General features: G+C 45.1%; 1 protein-coding gene across 6 annotated transcripts in view; it reads left to right on the forward strand.

Moving 5' to 3' along the window:
- Window positions 1–20,959, forward strand: part of lef1 (lymphoid enhancer-binding factor 1) — a 161,562-nt gene that overhangs the window by 132,203 nt on the left and 8,400 nt on the right. For 4 of the 6 annotated variants that reach the window (XM_060851397.1, XM_060851398.1, XM_060851399.1 and 1 more), the window contains exon 10: window positions 15,043–17,277. The exons of the other annotated variants lie outside the window; for them this stretch is intronic. In XM_060851397.1, coding sequence (XP_060707380.1) covers window positions 15,043–15,242 — 200 coding nt within the window. In that variant the 3' untranslated portion in view covers window positions 15,243–17,277. Of the gene's footprint in view, window positions 1–15,042; window positions 17,278–20,959 lie in introns of those variants that run through there. 6 annotated transcript variants of the gene reach the window in all.

A 20,959-nucleotide genomic window follows, 5' to 3' on the forward strand; every position in this document is an offset into this window, starting at 1 on the left:
AACCTTTCCAATTCATGAACTTGTCCAAATGTCTTCTAAATGGCGTAACTGCACCCGCATCCACCACTTTCTCTGGCAGCTCGTGGGGAACGGGGGGATTTTGCTCCAGCTCTCTATGCAACAACAATGTTTTGAAAAGTGAACAGCAAAAAAAAAGAGGGGAGAAACCTTTTTAAACAGCGAAGGGTTGGGATCTGGAACACACTTCCTGGGTGGATAAGGGAGGCAACTTCAACCATGACTTTGAAAAAGGGAATTGGATAATTTCCTGAAGAGGGGGAATTGGCCAAGGGGGGGTGTGGGGCGAAGAAAACTCGGGGGGGGGGTGATCAAGAGAAGTTGTGCTTGCAGAGAGCTGATGGGCCAAATAGCCTCATTCTCTGTTGAAATTGTTCTGTAATGAACTTGTAGGCATGCTAGTGAGTTTTGAGAAGATTTGGAGGCATGCTTCCTGAGAAGAATTTTACAGCGTGCAATCTTGGTCTTCTTCCTATCGGAAAGATGTTGTGAAACTTGAAAGAGTTCAGGAAAGATTTACAAGGATGTTGCCAAGATGGAGGATTTGAGCTACAGGGAGAGGCTGAACAAGCTGGGGCTGTTTTCCCTGGAGTGCGGAGGCTGAGGGGTGACCTTATAGAGGTATATAAAATCACGAGGGGCATGAATAGGATAAATAGACAAAGTCTTTTCCCTGGGGTCAGGGAGTCCAGAACTAGAGGGCATAGGTTTAGGGTGAGAGGGGAAAGATATACAAGAGACCTAAGGGGCAACTTTTTCACACAGAGGGTGATACGGGTATGGAATGAGCTGCCAGAGGCAGTGGTGGAGGCTGGTACAATTGCAACATTTAAAAGGCATTTGGATGGGTATATGAGTAGGAAGGGTTTGGAGGGATATGGGCCGGGTGCTGGCAGGTGGGACTGGATTGGGTTGGGATATCTGGTCAGCATGGACAGGTTGGACCGAAGGGTCTGTTTCCATGCTTTACATCTCTATGACTGTATGACTCTAAGCAGTGTTTAACCTTCATTACCTCTGTCAGGAAGACAGTCTGGGCCCGGGGTGTGCCTTCTTTTCTTTGTGGCTAAAGCTAGACGATGTTTAGATTGTTGCTAGGTTCGATGAGACTCAGCGATCACAGCACAGAAAGCTTTTTCCTAAGCTACCCCGTGTCTCTGGGTTATTGCTGCTAGCTCAGAGCGCCTTCACTTGTAAACAAACAGCCGAGTGGTTAACAATGTGTCAGGTAGATTGTTTCATGCAAACAGGAAGCTCAGTATTTACACACCCACTGATCTGAACGGTGATAGCTGGCCTCTCCTGACCTAGCCCCTCACTTTTCGGGGCCACTTACGTACACGGTGATTTACAAATAGCCCCTCTTTCTGCTGGGGCGTGAGTGCATTCAGTGGTTGTGGTTTATGAGCTGAATTTCTGATTGTTCTTTGCTGGGGGCAACGGGAAAAAAATAAACAACTTGCTGGCAAACATTCTTCAGCTCATCTCTTCACCCCAGAAGTTAGAATAGAATAGAACAGAACCCTTACAGTGTGGAAACAGGCCTTTTGACCCAACAAGTTCACACCGACCCTCCAAAGAGTAACCCACCCAGACCCATTCTCCTATCCTATACTCTACATTAGCTAGACAGCTGTACCACCCACCTACCATCCCCCTGCCCCCCCCAACACCCCCAACACCTCGCCCATTAGAATCATAGAGTCATAGAAATGTACAGCATGGAAACAGACCCTTCGGTCCAACCCATCTATGCCCACCAGATATCCCAACCCAATCTAGTCCCACCTCCCAGCATCCGGCCCATATCCCTCTAAACCCTTCCTATTCGTATACCCATCCAAATGCCTCTTAAATATTGCAATTGTACCAGCCTCCACCACTTCCTCTGGCAGCTCATTCCATACATGTCCCTGTATGTGTGAAAATGTTGTCCCCTAGGCCTCTTTTATATCACAGGCAAAGTTCCTGATGTTCATCTCTACCTACAGCTGTCACAGTCTCCCCAGTGAGCTGTGTCCTGATGCCACCTGTATTGTACTTTGATGCTTGCCACTCTCTATATCTGTCTCTGTATTTTGGCTTTCTCCCCACTGGTTACAAAATCTCAATGCTCCCAGAACGTTATCAAGAAGCGAAAGGAAATATTATGTGTTTGCTAGATTTCCCGCATGTACCTTTGCTTCCCATTGCCACAAGGTGGAAACATTGACGATCTTTGTGACTTTAGAACTGTCGTAAGCCAATGTTGTCAAACGTTCATGAATCGTTGTTTGATTTCATTTTAAAGTCAACCATTCAGCAGCCAATCCTGCGGCTGAGTCTTTTGCCTCCAAGTCACAAGGTTCCTTGGTCAAGCACCAAAACAAAGCTCAAGTGTAAGCGTTAAGGCAGACACTCAAGTCGATGTACCAAGGTGCTGACTTTCTGGGTGAGCTGTTACATCGAACATTAAAGGACTCTATACATGGCATTTACTTCACACACTGTTCAGCTTCTTGAGGCCAGCCAAGAAATTAGCCAGAGTGAGATTAGTAATCAATGTGATCAATATGGTGGATGGCGAAGGAATAACTGTGAAACACCATCAAATGAGAGAACAGTGGCGGAGAGAAGGAAAGAATCTTAGCTCTGACCAGAACATTGTCTCTCGTTAGTGCTTATTAATGTAAATACAGGCTCGCTCACTAGCAGTGATCCTCATGTTGGCTCATTTGTGAAGGGAAACCTGGTGAGATATTGTGTACCATAGTTAATGACAGAGCTGAAAGCACTCAACCACTCCTGTGGGCACGGGAGGTGGCTGTTGGAGCCTATCTTCAGGAATATAGTACAGCTCCTGTCCTGTGTAATCTATTTGCACTTCGTTATGTGTATCGACTGTATCAACTGGGTGTGAAAGACTTGATTGCAAAACTTGGCATTAGCTTCTTCATCTTTTGAACTTTTTTTATGGGAGGTACCTGTCACTGGTAAGGCCAGTGTTTTCTGTCCATCTCTTATTGCCCTCGAGGTGAGTGGCTTGCTAGGCCAGCCTGTGACTCTCTTGTCCAACATAGACTAGGCCGGGTAAGGATGGTCAATTCTCTTCAGTGGTGAGGCAGATACGCTTTTAGAGCAGTCAATGGTAATTTCATGGTCACCACCATTGATTCTCGACACGACAGAGGCCAGTGGGAATCTCAAGTCCAGCGTTTTGCCTTTTTTTGGCAGCAGCGGCCACTCAGCTAAACTCAGTTCCTGGAGGCAGTGGACTATTTATATGACCAGTCGCCTCCCACTGAAATCAGTCTTTGGAATCCCTGATGTCTGGAACCAGGAGTGTGGAGATTAGATCAGATGCGATCATGTCTATTCCCTGACAAGGGTTTAGGGATCCTTTTGGGTTTGGGGGTCAGGGATTCTTTGCAGTAGGGGGTGGGGAATTCTTTGTAGTTGAGGGTTAGGGGTCAGGAATCATTTTGGGTTGGCATTCAGGGATCCTTTTGGGTTAAGGGTCAGGGATCATTTTTGCTTGGGAGTCAGAGATCATTTTGGGTTGGGAGTCAGGGATCCTTTTAAGTTGGGAGCCAGGGATCCTTTTGAGTTGGGGTCAGGAATCCTTTTGGACTGGGGGGGTCAGGGATCATTTTGGGTTGGGGTCAGGGATCATTTTGGGTTGGGGTCAGGGATCATTTTGGACTGGGGGTCAGGGATCATTTTGGGTTAGGGGTCAGGGATCATTTTGGGTTGGGGTCAGGAATCATTTTGAGTTGCGGTCAGGAATCCTTTTGGATTGGGGGTCAGGGATCATTTTGGATTGGGAGCCAGGGATCCTTTTGAGTTGGGGGTCAGTGATCCATTTGGGTGGGGGTCAGTGATCCATTTCTATGGGGGGGGGGCTCATGGATCCTTTGCAGTCAAAATGTGAGGGTGGGGGTTGCAGGAGAAGAAAGAAATGCTACAAAGTGGAGAAAAAAACAAAGGGGATAGGAAAGGAACTGGCGAGCTGATGAGCATTGCACTCTGCTGAGGCTGAGGGAAGGTGAGAGGAGGCGTGAGGGCTGGAGGAATGGTTTATATTTTGCCCCTTTTTGAGAGGTTAGGTACCCATTTAAACCTGGTGTGGAATACCTTTAGCACAGGTGAGGTACCCTCTGGGATTGTGAAAAGGCATGCTTGCATGGAAAACGCACAGGAACTAACTGCGACTACCAAAGCTTTATTTCACTTTAATGTTTCATGGATTGTGGACAAGATCATGGAGAAGACCAGCATTTGTTACCAATTCCTAACTGCGCTTGAACCAAGTGCCTTGAGAGGCTATTTCAGGGGAAAACTGAAGGGAAACTATATTGTGATGGGTCCAGAGACACTTCTGAGGGAGCATGGCTGTTTAGTGAACCAGATGGGTTTTTACAGTGGTATTTTCATGGTTACCATCATTGCAATTAGCTTTGGAGAGGGTGCAAAGAAGGTTTACCAGGATGCTGCCTGGACTGGAGGGCTTGCCTTATGAAGAAAGGTTGAAAAAGCTCAGACTTTTCTCTCTGGAGAGAAGGAGGAAGAGAGGAGACCTGCTTGAGGTATAAAAGGTAATGAGATAGAGTCAATAGCAAGACACTCTTCCCAGGGCAGGATTGACAGGTACGAGGGGTCATAGTTTTAAGATATTAGGGGAAAGGTATAGAGGAGATGTCAGAGGTAGGTTCTTTATGCAGAGAGTTGTGAATGCATGGAATGTGTTGCCAGTGGTGGTGGTGGAAGCAGAGTCATTAGAGACAGTTAAGCGACTGCTGGACAGACACATGGAGAGCAGTGAGTTGAGGGGTGCGTAGGTTACGTTATTATATTTTACATTAGGATTAAACCTTGGCACAACATCGTGGGCCAAAGGGCCTGTTCTGTGCTGTACTTTTCTACGTTCTGTGTTCGATGTTCAATTCCAAGTTTACTTGTTGAACTCAAATTCCACCTGGCCCTCTGTGCTATGAGTTCAGTGACATCGTTAATAAACCATGATCTTCCCTAACTAGGCTATTTTTATGCTGCAGCGTGTAATTCAGATGGAAAAGACGGCCAATATCTATCCATCAATGACCTCATCATCTGCCTTACTTCTGCTGATAGCACTGTGTTGTTCACAAATCGCCTACTCTTTAAAAGCGCTCATATCAATTCCACTGCTCTGAATAGTGACGGTTGGGATGAACAATATTCAGGCTGTGTACACTGTGGAAATCTTGGTAATAGTAGTCAGTAGCTAACTGACAGCCCTCTTGCCTTTCGAGGTTAGAGATGTTCCGGGTTTGGCTGTGTCTCCTGATAGCGTGTGGAAAGTTCAGAGCCAGCACACTTTATGAACTGTCCTGCCAGTAAAATACATGGTGGCACCCACTGACAAATGTAGGAGTGTCACGGTCATTATTGTATGACTATTTGCGGGATCTTCCTGTGGGAAAATTGGCAGTTTTTTTTCCCCTAAATTATTAGCTACGTTCCAAAAGGGCTGTAACGTTCTTTGAAATGGATGAAGTTCTTGAACTTAGCTGTACTTCCACCAATGTCATCTACTGTATCCGTTGCAACCGATGTGGTCTCTTCTACATTGGGGAGACAAGACGCCAACTTGCAGATCATTTCAGAGAACATCTCTGGGACACCCACACCAACCAACCCCACCAACACGTGGTCCAATGCTTTAACACCCCCTCCCACTCCACCAAGGACATGCAGGTCCTGGGCCTCTTTCATCGCCAAACCATTATCACCCGATGCCTGCAGGAAGAACGCCTCATCTTCCACCTTGGGAACCTGCAACCATGTCAGATCAATGTGGATTTCACCAGTTTCCTCATTTCCCCTTCCCCCACATTATCCAGGTCCCTAGCCTCCAACTCAGCACCGCCCTCCTGAACCTGTCCATCACTTTTCCCATCTATCCGCTCCACCATCCTCTCCCACCTATCACCTTCTCCCTCACCTTCATCTACTTATCATATTCTCAGCTACCTTCCCCCAAACCCCACCCTCCCTCCCATTTATCTCTCAGCCACCTGACCCACAAGCCTCATTCTTGATGAAGGGCTCATGCCTGAAGTGTCGATCTCCATCTCCTTGGATGCTGCCTGACCTGCTGTGCTTTTCCAGCACCACACTCTCTCGACTCTGATCTCCAGCATCTGCAGTCCTCACTTTCTACTAAGTTCTTGACAGGCAATATGTAAATGGAGGTTTTTCAGTTCTTCTACCTGATAAGCCAGCTCTGCTGTAAGGTAAGGTTATGGTAAATACTGCACTGGAATTGTTCGTTTTGCAGGCAATTAAAAGTATGAGTGTCTTTTCTGGAAGGGTGCTATAGGAATTCAATGGACACATTGTAGGACCATTGTCCTTGGAGCGTTCAAGACAAAGAGGAGATTTGATAGAAGTTTTCCAAGTCGGGAATAGTCTGGACAGTGTGGATATGGAGAAGCTGTTCCCATTTGTAAATAGATTGAAAATGTTATGCAGATGAAGCAGATGTGAGGTGAGAAAGCAGTTTTCCACACAGCGAGGAGTTAGGGTCTGGAATGGACTGTCTGGGAGTGTGGTGGAGGCAGGTTCAATCAGAGTATCCAAGAGGGCATTTAAATAAGAACAGAGGAAAGGCACGAGATTGGCACCGATGTTCAGAGTGCCAGTGCAGGCACAGTTGGCTAAACTGTGTCATTACAATCCTGTGATTCTCCGAACTGGGGAGTACAGGGCTCTGTTCCTGGACTTTCACTGTCATCCTCAGTTGAAGTCTGTAAGTGTGTAATTGTTATTTAGTCGTCTCGACAGCTCCCAGACTACAATCAAAGGCTCATTGTTTCCTGCGTGAATGGCAGCAATTGTTGCTGTAATGATATCTTTTTGTTTCAAGATTGGATCAGCTTGGTTGCTGCTGCTTCTCTGTCGAGGCTCAGACACTGAGCTCACTGGCTGATTCATTTTGGGTCTGTGACACTAGCCCGAAGCTAACAAGCAGATCACAAAACAGTGGACAAGAACACTTATTGGAGCAACTATTCATAATGACTGCAAACAGTGTCACCCGGCTTTCCTTCCCCCACTTTTAGAAGCTAATTTGCAGAGAACAGGGTCCTGTTTTGTGCTCGGTGAAATATTTCTTGATTATTCTGGTTGGTTGATACAAGGGATGTCAAATGTGTGAAACAGGGACGCGTTGAGCCCTCTTCCACTGCTAAGTGGTAAGATGATTAATTTGAATTGCATTTGTACACACGCCTGTGTGACTTAGAATGTACCTCAGCACACCAACCCCTGTAAACAGATAGAGTCATTGAGATGTACAGCGTGGAAACGGACCCCTTGGTCCAACTCATTTATGCAAACCGGATATCCTAAATTAACCTAGCCCCATTTGCCAGCACCCAACCCATATCCCTCCAAACCCTTCCTATTTATATACACATTCATGTGCCTTTTAAATGTTGTCATTGTACCAGCCTCCACCACTTCCTCTGGCAGCTCATTCCATACATGGACCACCCTCTGCATGAGAAAGTTGCGCCTTAGGTCCCTTTTATATCTTCCCCCTCTCACCCTAAACCTGTGCCCTCCAGTTCTGGACTCCCACACCGCAGGGAAAAGACCTTGTCTATTTACCCTATCTCTGCCGCTCATGATTTTATAAACATCTACAAGGTCACCCCTTAGCCTACAAGGCTCCAGGGAAAGCAGCCCCAGCCTATTCAGCCTCTCCCTACAGCTCAAACCCTCCAACCCTCACAATAAAGTGGCTGTTTAGAGGTCATGAACAAAGGCACAAAATTCCACAGTTCGGAGATACTCTTGGCAGTCTATTCAAATAACGAAAGGCTTACCATTACTATTTTACCTGTTTGTGTGTTAGGGAATCATTGGTGGCTCACCATGTTTGCTGGAGTTTTGATCTAGAGAGGAATTAACAAGAAGGTTCTCTGAAGCAGTCCATTGCTTCAGTCAGGATTGTTGGAATTGTGACTCTTTCAGTTTAACAGTACTGCTGAAATCCAGGGGTACATTCGATTTTGGATTCAAGCCTCTTGACAAAGACCTTCCTTGGCAGGTTTTCTTCCTGCAGGTTTATTTGAAATCACAAGCTTTTGGACCGCTGGTGTTTCATCTTAAATTTTAAGTTAACCTGTTGGACTGTAACCTTTAACTTTGTTCATCCCAGTCCAACCCCAACACTTCCATAGCATGGAGGCCCTGCAGTTAGAATAATAGATTCCCCACAGTGTGGAAACAAGCCCTTCGGCCCAACAAGTCCACACCGACCCTCCAAAGAGTAACCCACCCAGACCTATTCCCCGATTACTTTACATTTACCCCTGATTAACCTACACATCCTTGGGCAATTTAGCATGGCCAATTCACCTAACTTAGACATCTTTGGATTGTGGGAGGAAACCGGAGCACGCAGACGAAACCCACGCAGACACGGGGAGAGCATACAAACTCCACGCAGACAGTCGCCCGCGGGTGGAATTGAACCCAGGTCCCTGGCACTGTAAAGCAGCAATGCTAAACACTGAGCCATCGTGCCACCCCTATCTATGAGCTGTACACCATGACTATTTATAGGAAACATACAAGAGATGATGAAGCATAATTAGTGCATGGAACAACGTGTGTAAATGTACGTACAGTTCTTCCCCACCCCACCTCAATGGTACACACAATTTTGATGATGATTAGTAATAATGACAATGATCAGTCAATACTGAGCTGTGATGGAGGTTTACTGGCACTGGAGCTGTTCCAAGGCGAGATGTTTATGATAAAGGGAGCTACATGTAAAACAAACAGCTTTACAGCACAGGGATTTCCAATTAACAAACTAATAACTGAGATAAATAATCCCCACATAACTATTTTGTCCTGTTCAAAGATTTTTTTTTAAAGAATAGTATATTTATAATCTATTTTCCTGCCGATTTATAATCTGCAGAAAATGTCATTTGCATTTTAAGTAACTAGCTTGTGAATTTCAAAATGCTTTAGGCAAACTGTATTTGGAAAATGTTATTGATTCACACGATTAAAACGAGACTGAATCATTTATTAAATATGTATAAAATAATTTAGAAATATCACATATGGTGTTTATATAAAAACACTGTGACTGATAGCTTGCCGACTTCTTTCTGGCTGGAGATGCTTTGATGAAGACCCAGGCGCCAATCGGGGAACTTAAATGTCACAGATTCTTTCTTGTCCCCCCCTGCGATTGATTCCTGGTCTGATTGGAGGCTCAAACTTGCAGCTGCCCTGAGCCCAAAGATCAACAGAATATCAAGCACATCCTGCACTTGCCCAGCTTGAGCCACCCCTTTTTTAAGCAGTGCAGCAGCATTCAGGTCAAAAGGAAAATGTTAAATCTCTTGGTGACCACCCCCCATCCCAGGTCCTTTCACATCTTTCCACGTGAAGCAGCATTTCACCTGTATCTCCTCCAATCTGGTCTTACGGGTATGGAATGAGCTGCCAGAGGAAGTGGTGGAGGCTGGTTAAATTGCAACATTTAAAAGGCATCTGGAGGTGTATATGAATAGGAAGGGTTTGGAGGGAAATGGGCCGGGTGCTGGCAGTTGGGACTAGACTGGGTTGGGATATCTGGTCAGCATGGACGAGTTGGACCGAAGGGTCTGTTTCTGTGCTGTACATCTCTCTGATTCTGTGTTCTATTGTGTTCACTGCACTAAATGTGGCTCTACACTGGAGAAACCAAATTCAAACTGAGTGACAGCTTTGCAGAACACTTGCAGTTCATGCACAAGACCCCAGCCTTCCTGTAGCCAGTCATTTTAGCACAGTACCCTGCTGGTATGCCGACCTTTCTGTCCTGGGCCTGCTGCAATGCTGCAGCGAATCACAGCGCAAACTGGAGGAACAACATCTCATCTTCAGACTAAGGCACTTCACAACCTTCTGGACTTAATATTGGGTTCAACACTTTCAGATTGGGAACCCACTCCCATTCCTTCCCTTTCTTTTAGCTTTACTTGTTGTATTCTCTGTCACCATGTCCTCTCTGCCTTCCCCCCAACCCAATGGGACTGTCTGTTCTTTCCAGTCTGGTAGTTAGACACGCCATTGTTCTACCATTCTCACATTCTGATCACATAACCCACTCCATCAACTCCCTTTCTCCCCCAGCAGCACTCCATTCCCCCTCCCCACGGTGGCATAAATGTTGCCTCCGCCACACTTCGTGTCAGCACTGATGGAGAGTCATCTAGACTCAAAATGTGAGCTTGCTCTCTCTCCATGGACGCTGCCTGACCCACAGTGATCTCCAGCATTTTTTTTTTGTTTTCAGTACAGATTCCAGCATCTGCAATAATTTGCTCCTCCTTTCAGCTCTTTGGTGGGATGGCCTTGACATTTCAGATCTCCATCGTCACCATTGTAGCATTGAGAATGACCTGGCATTTACATGGTGACTTGCATGATTTCAATTACTTGAATGCCAACAAATTGTACTTGCAGTAAAGTGCCAGGGTTGTAAACAGCAGTCAGTCTGTGCAAACCAGACCCCACAAAGAGAAAATGGGCGAATGATGAAACAAGCAATGTTTAGTGATGTTGGTCGGGAGATAAATGTGGGCCAAGGAACCAGGAAGAACCTGCTGTTCTTCACACTTGGGATTGTCTTTACCTGCGTGAGAGAGGAGAAGGGCCTTTGGGTTCGCCCCTCATTGAAAGGCTGGCATCACTGTCCCTTTGTACTGCACTGGAGCATCAGCCTGGACTACTTACACTGAACGAATATGTAAGAGCCTGCAGAACGCAGCAACACTGCAGCAATAAAACTGAACTGTTGATCAGGGATGTAACTTAATTCCGAATTACGGGCAATTCTACACAATAATTGAATTGGGCTGATGGAGGGCAATATAGAGGGCCAGGGATGACCAGTCCGTTACCTAAGAATGAAAATATGATCCCAAAGAGAAAGCATGGCAGCCATTTTTAGAGATTTGTTTATAATTTCCAACAATGGTTCGGACTCTAGTGAATTAGTTGTGTAAAAGTTCCCATCCTGGTCTCGCTGAAACATTGGTTTAATCAGGGATACTTTAGTTCCTGAGGCTGAAGGTTTCTTGTCTTTTAATTGGAGGGGTATTGATTGGGACAGCTCTCCTGAAGGAATGTTCTTTGTAATCCAGAGCCAGGGAGGTTCAAGAATTTCTGAGACACATTTCTCTTAAGTATCCAAAAATACCGGAGGCTTCCCACCAGCTCGCACTGAAGCTGAGAAATGTGTGGAACAGCTGAAGGGGTTTAAGACACCCAGTGGGACTGGTGAGCAAAACTCACTTCCTTCCTTCATTAGTGACAGCCCTTCATTATGTTCATCTATCCCCAAGACACGATCCTTTGTTGGGAGAGGAGTCTTTGATTAATAAGTCTTCCCTGACAAGCATTGATGCATCACTTCAAGCTACTGAGGGGTGACCTTATAGAGGTTTATAAAATCATGAGGGTCATGGATAGGATAAATAAACAAAGTCTCTTCGCTGGGGTCGGGGAGTCCGGAACTAGAGGGCATAGGTTTAGGGTGAGAGGGGAAAGATATAAAAGAGACCTATGGGGCAACGTTTTCACACAGAGGGTGGTACATGTATGGAATGAGCTGCCAGAGGAAGTGGTGGAGGCTGATACAATTACAACATTTAAAAGGCATTTGGATAGATATATGAATAGAAGGGGTTTGGAGGGTTATGAGCCGGGTGCTGGCAGGTGGGTCTAGATTGGGTTGGGCTATCTGGTCGGCATGGATGAGTTGGAACCAAGGATCTGTTTCCATGCTGTATACGTCTATGACTCTAACTGCAGAGAAACAAGCCATTTGGTCCATCTGGTCAATGCCAGTGTTTATGTTCACACAGACCTCCTTGTACCGTACTTCATCCAAATATCAATGGAGTCTAGTTTATCTACTTTCCCCTGAAAAGCATCTATGCTGTTCACCTGGACTGCTTATAGTGGTCACAAGATCCACATTCTAACCAGTCTCTGGGTGACAACATGAATTTCCACTGAGTTATGAGTAAGGATATAAGATGTTGGCCTGTGTTCTTCAAAATCCCTACCAACAGAAATATTTTTATGTCTACCTCTTCAATATTTTAAAGAGCTCTTAATCAGGTCATCTCTCAACTTGGTCTTAAGAAAAGAAACCCAGTTTGACTATTAGATCCACTCAGGTCTGATACCAACCATTGAAATCCTTTTTGCATTATATAAATATTGTGGCTACAAGAGCAGGTCCGAGGCTAGGAATCCTGCAGCGAGTAACTCACCCTCTGATTTCCCAGCAGTTAGCTCACCATCTACAAGGCACAAGTCAGGATTGAGAGGGAATCTTCCCACGTGCCTGGATGATAGCAACTCGAACAGCACTCAAGAAACTGCACACTATCCTCTGGGCAAAGCAACCTGCTTGATTAGTCAAACATTCACCACCTTCAACATTCATTCATTTCACCAGAAAGGCATGCTGGAAACAGTGTGTACCATCTGCAGGCTGCACTGCAGAAACTCCTGAAGGTTCCTTTGAGAGCAACTTCCAAACCCATTACCACCCCCCAAAGAGGACAAGGACAGTGTCCATATTCAAACACCACCACAAGTTCACCTCCAAGCCACACACTGTCCTGACTTGGGAATAAATCCTTCACTGTCGCTGGGTCAAAATCCTAGAAATCCCCTCTAATAACACTATGGCTGTCCCTACGTCACATGGACTGCATGGGTTCTAGAAGGCAGCACACCACAGCATTCTCCAGGCCAATTCGAGAATGGCAACAAATGCTGGCCCAGAGACACCTATATCCCGTCTATGAATAATAATAAAAAATCTTTCCAATGCCTCCATATATTTTCTCATTAAACAGACAGAGACCAAAACTGTACAAATGCAGTCGAATGAAGATCTGATCAGGTTTATCATAATCTCCCCCATCTCAATTGAGTAATGAACCCTTGCTATTTGGTTTGTTCTTTTAAATGAGTTGGTTGATCTGATTAATAATTTTAGTGATCACTGTAGCTGTGTCCTACTTTGTGTCTTTGCCCTATTTGCATATGGCTTTCTAAGGTAAGTGATGGCAGAGGTTAGGCTATAGGTCTATGAAAGGCTTCCACTGAAAACCTTAAATCTGTATGTTCTAACAGTCACTTGCAAACGCGCAGTGAGATATTGTCGAGGGTTGGGGGGTGGGGGGGGGGAGAATCAATGGGTGGATGAATAAAAAAAAAACTACAAGAGATAGGAACAGGAGTAGACCAGCCTGTTGAGTTGGCTGCATCATTCAGTCCCATCCTGGCAGATCTTGGACTTTAATTCCACTTTCCTGCCCCTTCTGAAAGATCAGAAATGTGTCTATCCAATCCTCAAATGCTGTCAACAGTGGGACATGCACCAAGACTTTCATTTATATATAAACTTTCACATCCTCAGGACGTTACAAACTGCTTTCCAGCAGTAAGTTGAATAACTTGTTTTGGGTGTTGGTTTGGCAGGGAATGTTGTCCAGAAAAAGCTGGAAGGTTCACTTTTTCAAATAATGCTTACTGGGATGAGAGGGAGAACTGACTTGACCCCTCCCTCAATCCACCACTTTGGTATTGGTCAGGTCGACTGCTGTCCTTGCATCTACCTGGGAGAAGAGGCGTGGCCTAGTTTAGCATCGTATTCGAAACACAACACCTCTGACAATGCAGCACTCCCCTCGGGACAGCGGAAGGAGTGTAATCAGCAGCAGGAGCCTTGGCTGAATTGCCAGCCCAGCGATGTCAAGGCTAATTGAAACAGCTCCACTAACAGCTGCAGAAAGCAACCGACTCTTAACAACCAGGATCTGAACCTTGGACCTTCCTTGTCCCTTTGGCTCTTAATTAACAAGAGATCAGAGCCACACAAATGAATCAGAGGGTGAAATGCATGGTCGGGCCTGCAGTGATGCATGTTATTTTCCCTATAGTCTAATTATCCTGACAGAGACCAGAAAACTAATCAAAGCTAGCTTACTGTGTGACTCTGTATTGAGACATGATCTCCTACTAAGGAACGTTGTGAAATATCTCAGTTTAATATTCAAATCTGCTGCTTGAGCTGAGTTACTTAACCTCAGGTTAGGCTTGTAGAGTGCAGGACGGTATCAGTCAGGGTTCATTAGGTTGGTCTCTGGTCTGTGAGCATCCTTGTATATTGAGAGGTTGAGTCAGTTTAGCCAATGTTGTCTAGTGTATAGAAGAATGAGAGAGGGTCTTATTAAGGGGGTGGACATTGAGAGGTTGCTTCCCCCTAACTGGGGAATCTAGACTATGAGGCCACAGTCTTGGGATAATTTGGAACTGAGATGAGAAATTCCCTCACTCAAGGGGTTGTGCAAATCTCTGAATTCAGAGGGTTGTGGATGCCAAATCATAGCCTGAAACATATTCCAAGACAGCATTTTGGTTTCACAGAGAGTAAAGGGATATGGGGAGTGAGTGGACTTGAAGCTGAAGATCACACTGAACGGTGGAACACGCTTAATGGTCTGAATGGCCTACTCCTGCTGCTGGTTGATCTCTCATTGCTCCTCAACATTCTCCAGTGACTCCTATTGGGAAGTGCGTGCCTTCGGACCGGGGTTGGACTATGTTGTGATGTCTGTGGTGAAGGAATAGCCCCCCCACCCTCTCACACAATTACCAGCCGTTGGTGCCTGAGGAATCTTATCTCAGCCTGTGACAGTGGCTGAGGAGGACATTGGAGTGGAAAAGACGGAAGGAGAGGAAGAAGATGAAGATGAAGAACTAGAGGGAGAGCAGAGAGGTAGCAGGGCAAAATCCTGACCCCCGTTCTGCTTCTGAAAATAATGGTGGGGAGTTTTGCGGGGTGTTCTTTTTCTTTATTCCCCTCCCCGGCGGTATAAGAAAAGAAGTGATTAAAGTTTGTATTTTCTTTCTTGGATGACTCTTGCCTCCCCGAATATTCACTTGTTTATTTCCTTCTCACAGGCCACTCACCAAAGCTCCTGCTCCTGCAGCCAGGAGAGCAGGATGGGTTGGGGCACAGACTACTCCGCGATTGTCAGCAGCGCTGTTCCATCATCAGCCAGCAGAAGGCGCAAACCAAGTGGGCCGAGCCCGACGATGTCAGTTTTTTCCCTCCTCCACCAGAGATGGAACGTCTCACTTCCAAGTGGTGCTCCATCTAGCAGCCCACCTGAAAACTGACACACGCAAGCACCAAATACTTAATCAGAATAATAATTAAAAAAAAACAAACACTCGCCCGACTGAAGCCGTCCATTCTGAGTGGCAGGAAGCTCCAGGACTCGGGATTTTGGGAGCTTTGTGTTTGGGGACTTGATCACTCAATGACTTGAGCAACTGGGCTGCTGCCGAGACTGTTGTATTCATTTGATCATGCTGTTGGACATGCCCAGTTCGACTCCAGATGACCCCCACCTTCCCCCCTTCTCTCTTTCCCACTCGAAGCGGGAGCCTCTCACCACATCGGTCATGCTTTTGTTTTTGCAATGCACCCTGTTCCCAGTTTTCATTTAAACACAGAGCAGAGTGCCGGGCTTTCTGTGCTCCATCCAAGGAGTCACTCTGCATGTGTGCTGTAGGGCGGAATTGAGAGTTGGGTCTTCCTTTTTTTCATTAAGGAAATACTTTTTGTTTTGATGTGGAAGCTCTATTCCCCAAGTGGCTTTTCAACTCCCTGCTACAGTGCACGTACATGTGACTTTAAGAAGAAAGGCGACCTAAATTGAGATTGCAGTAAGCTAAGACCAATGTGTAATATAGGCGTCCATGACCTTGTTTGACTGAAAGGACATTTATACAGTCCCCCACTTTGTCCACTATCACGCCCTGGCTCTATTTGGTTCTGATCCACTTGTGACCATGATTGCACTTAACAGGATGGTGATACCAACATCCATGGTAATGGGAGATGCGCTTCAATGGGTGTTGATTCGGGGCAGCCAATGTTGTACCCCCACCCCACCCATGCTCCCAGAAGGTGCATTGGTCCACACAGTGGCCCTGTAAGGTCAGGGCCTCAGTATTAACCTACAATCGAGGGCTTATGGACCAGGTTCTATCACTCTAGGACACCAATACTCCTTCAGAACTGCTGCAGGACATTGTTCTATTTAAAAAGATAGAAAGGAAAAAAAAACTGGAACAGAATATTAAATGGTGTCTTTTCATTTAATGAGTGTTTTGATTGAACTGAAGGGACAGATTTGTAGCAAAGAAATATCTTTCACATTGCAGACACAGCGGGAATTCTTAAGTAAGCTTTCTCGGGAGCTGTATCATGATACTTATTCCTTTTAAAGCAGATTTGAAATTTTAAAAAATAAAGTCAAAAGCTGTTTTTTTTTAAATATTTTAGTGTGGTTTATCCTTTGTTCACATGGAGGCACTATAATGTTGCTTTTGTGACATAAGGGAGTATAGAGGGTTATGTTACTGGGTTAGTCATTTAGAGACCTTCAATTAATCTGAGACGCCGGGAATTTAGAGCTTGTCGTGACAATTTGAGAAAATTAGCAAGTAGTTGTCAATAAAAGTGACCAAACAACGTTAGGATTATCATAAAAATCCAACTATTTTCAGTAATGCTCTGGAAAGAAGATAATTTCTCTTCTGTATGGATTTTGGTTCACACGTGACTCCAATCCCAGACCCATTGTGGTTGACTCAAACCAGCCCTCTGAAGTGGCCTTTATTAGGGGGCTCAGAGTGCCAGGATGGGCATTATCAGTGACATCCAAATCCTGATGGTGGGCAAGAAAAGCGAAAACATCTTATCATTGCAAAACCCAAAAAATAAACCGGAGACAACTGGCACAATGCACTTTGATCCTGCTCAAGGTTAGGGCTCTGTTTAGGAAACAAAGGCTCCAGTTCAAGAAGCAGACCTACCCGTTGACATTGAAGGGCAGCGTTGCTGGGTGCAGAAGATGTGAAAATTCTGACAGAAATCACATTTCTTCCAGTGAGGAAGTACACTCCTTGCTGCTAATGGGAAGCAGCTTTATATAAATGTGTGTGTTGCCTTATTGCTGTGAACTTGCTGGCTTGAAGCCTAAAGGGCCTTTCCTATGCAGGAAGCCAAGTGTTTTTATTTGAAGCAGACAGGAAAGCCTTCCTGGCAAGAGAAACGCGCCCCCCCCCGTTTGGCATTTCTTTGGAATCGTAAGAGATACAATAAACTAAAACTGTTACCATCAACTCATCTCCAATGTCTTGTCGGCTTTGAAATCCGAAAGCAAAGCTTCAGTTACGTGCTCACCAACATGTGTGACCTACAGCACTCATTGATCTCCGCCAGCACACACTGTCACTGTATGTGTCAGGGTTTTGGTGGGGGGAGTGGGGGGGAAGGTTGTGATATCTTGTGGTTCTTTTCCAGTTGGATCCCCTGTGAAGCCTTGACTGCATGATTTTGTACCAGTCGCTTGCTACTAATGGTTACTACGCACCCAGCAAACCTGTGAGCTGTGCTTTTACAATAGCACATAGTGAAGCATCAGAGCCATAATTCAAGAGAGTTTTCATCTTGATGTCATCTTCTCACTGCTATCGGAGTCACTGGTGATGATGTTTCATTTTGTGACACAGGGCTTCTATCGCTTGAAGATAATTCAAAAATTCCAAAATTGTTCTTTATAGCAAGAGATTTAATAAAATAAAGTTAAAAATGAAATAAATAATATGTTGAAACAGTCTTTTAGGTTCTCTTCGATGCATCTTCATGTCTTATAGTTAATGTCCACTTGAAAAGCCTTGTCAGTCAAGTCTTAAGGAGCAACCTTTTCACGCAGAGGGTGGTGCGTGTATGGAATGAGCTGCCAGAGGAAGTGATGGAGGCTGGTACAATTACAGCATTTAAAAGGCATCTGGATAGGTATATGAATAGGAAAGGTTTAGAGGGATGTGAGCTGATCGCTGGCAAGTGGAACTAGATTAGGTTAGGATATCTGGTCAGCATGGACTAGTCGGACCGAAGGGTCTGTTTCCATGCTGTACATCTCTATGACTCTGTGAGCTCTTCCTGAGTAAACATCCAGCCCATGTTGAGGAAGATTGCTAGGAGAAGGGGTGCTGTAAGTGAATAGTTGAGCATAAATAATAAAATGGAGGGACCAAATCATTCCTGATCACTCACTATAAAAGGAAAGGAATTAAAATTTAACAAATCTATCCACAAACAGTTGCAATGGCACCTTGTTGGTGCAGGAGGCCTTGCTTTACTTTTACATCTGAATGGAATAGTCTTTTGAGTTTCCTTTTTTGAAATTTCATGATGTGCCTCAAGGCCTTGGCTTGCTGCCCCTCTCTGCTTTAAGTGAAAGATTAGCCCATTGATTTCACATTCCAGGAGTGTAGAGTCAATTCCACTGACAAACGCTGTCCTCTCAGCTTCATTTTATGCTGACTCATTTTCCATTTGAGAGCCACCTCGTTTTCAGAGGCGAGCATCGGAGGTGTGGACATTTTTCCGGGGCAGAGACTGTTGGTCAGTGCATTTTCACGGCTTGAACCAGAGTCAACTGGTCAGGTGACACTGTGGGCAGGTCTAAGGTTATCGACTTTGAATCAGAGAAAGACAAATTAGAATCCTTCCGTAATGCCAGCAAGTGTGAAGGAGCAAAAATGTGTACTGTCGGAGGATGAGGAAGGAAATAATCCACCTCCTGACTCTGGCTAGTATAGATCACCAAGTCATTGATAAAGTTAACAGAAAGCAGTTTATTGCACCAGTACAAACTACATTCAAATCCCTCAAACAGCCTGCCTCTTCCAGGGTCCATGTTAGATCCCTCTCCCATGTCATCACTGACATTATCACGATTGAATTTTTTCACTTTTTGAGACATTAATCCTTTCAAACCCTTACACAAAATCTCCCCCCCCCCGCCCAAGTCCTTTTCCTGAGTTATTATCCTACTACAGTGTAGACAGATCATTAAGAACTAAGATGGTTCAGTGGTTGGCACTGCTCCTCACAGCGCCAGGGATCCGGGTTTGATTCCACCCTTGAGCGACTGTCTGTGTGGAATTTGCACATTCTCCCCATATCTGCATGGGTTTCCTCCCACAATCCAAAGATGTGCAGGTTGAGTGGGTGGGCCATGGGAAATTCAGGGTTACAGGGATAGGGTAGGGGGTGAGTGTGGGTGGGCTGCTGTTCAGAGGGTTGGTGTGGATCTGATGGCCTGTTGCCACACTGTAGGGATTCTGAGAGAATGTTAGCCTCTGTATCAAAGGGATTGGAACTGCTCAATGAAAATGAAATGCTTCATGTGTATAGAACCTTATTAATACTCCACCTAGAGTACCTCATGGAATTTCAGACACTGCACCTTTTCACCCAAAGCATAGTGAGATCAGTAGCTTGCTCTCCTGGAAGGCTGTGGATGCTGAGTTAGTGAAACTTTGAAACCTGAGCTCAATAGGCTTTTGATAGTTTAAGGACATTCAAAAGGATATGAAGCAAAAGTGGGTAAATGGAGTTTAGGTACCGGTTAGCTAGGTTTTAATTGAAAACAACTCACAAGCTTAAACCTCAAATATTGCTGATGCTGGAAATCTGAAAGAAAAAAATAGAAAGTGCTGGAGAAACTCAGCAGGTCTGGCAGCATCAGTGGAGAGAGAAGCAGCATTAACATTTTGAGTCCAATATAACTACTTCAGAACATTTCGGTTCTGAGGAAGAGTAATACTGACCTCGAAACATTAACCTTGTTTCTGTCTCCACAGATGCCACCAGACTTGCTGAGTTTCTCCAGCATTCTCTCATGCTTAATCCTATTTCCCGACACAATCTAAGATCCTTTTAAGTATTGAAAGAACTCTTAGAAAGTGTTTTTCAAATCCTTTGAAAGCCCGAACACATTTTACAGTACTTTGGAAGTGTAGTCAGTCTTGCATTACCCAAACATGGCAGCTAATTTATGCTTAGCAAGTTCCTACAACAAAAAAAAGGAAAATGCATATTCAAATAATCTCCCTTTGATGGTTTTGGTTGAGGGATCACTGTTGTCCAAAACACAGGGGTAGCTTTCTACCTCTTTCTTTGATTTGTTACGTGCCCCTGTGAATCTATTTCTGAACGAGGACTCCTCCAACAATACAGCTTTGGATGTGTCAGCTTTGATGGTGTGATTAAGGCCCTGGAGTAGGGTCTCCCGTTAGCGCGACCACCAAGCCAAGCTTTAAATTTTTGGTTGTGGCCATGTGAGGGAGTGGGTTCCTCAACCTCACAACTATTTGTTGGTTTTTGTTTCCAGTATGCATTTTAAACTAGTTTAACAGGGATTCTGTCCACTTACCCAGGATTTTCTGTGAAGTGCAGATATTCCCTTCCAATCCCTGTCAGCTCCCTCTGGTACTTTAAGCCTTCACCCCATCACCTCAAGATAATTTATCCTAGTGCTATTATTTGGTCTCTCCTCATTACTCATCTCCTTCTACCCAGCTGTTGTTCGATTCTCTGTAATAAATACTCAAACTTGTATAGCGCCCTTGACCACAGTTGGACAACTCAAAGCACAGGATGGCCATTGCAACACTCTTTGAAATGTAGTCCCTGCTGTAGTGCAGGAAACATGGCAACCAATTTGCAGTCAGCTCCCAAAACCAGCGATGTGTGAGGGATCGCCATTGGATAAGCATTGGTGAGAACAGCCAGCCTGGACTTTGAGATAGAGCCACAGGAATCTTTGTCATCCACCTGAGAAGGCAGGCAAGGCCATGATTAAATGCCTCATCCAGAAGGCAGCAGCGCCAACAACAGTGGATGGCACGGTGGCTCAGTGGTTATCAATATCACCGTTAATTTTTTCACACTTCTACAGACATTAATCCTTTCAAACCCTTACACAACATCTCCCCCCACCCCCCCAAAGCC

The sequence above is a fragment of the Hemiscyllium ocellatum genome, chromosome 36 (genome assembly GCF_020745735.1).
Source record: "Hemiscyllium ocellatum isolate sHemOce1 chromosome 36, sHemOce1.pat.X.cur, whole genome shotgun sequence".
In the NCBI taxonomy this organism is placed as follows: domain Eukaryota; kingdom Metazoa; phylum Chordata; class Chondrichthyes; order Orectolobiformes; family Hemiscylliidae; genus Hemiscyllium; species Hemiscyllium ocellatum.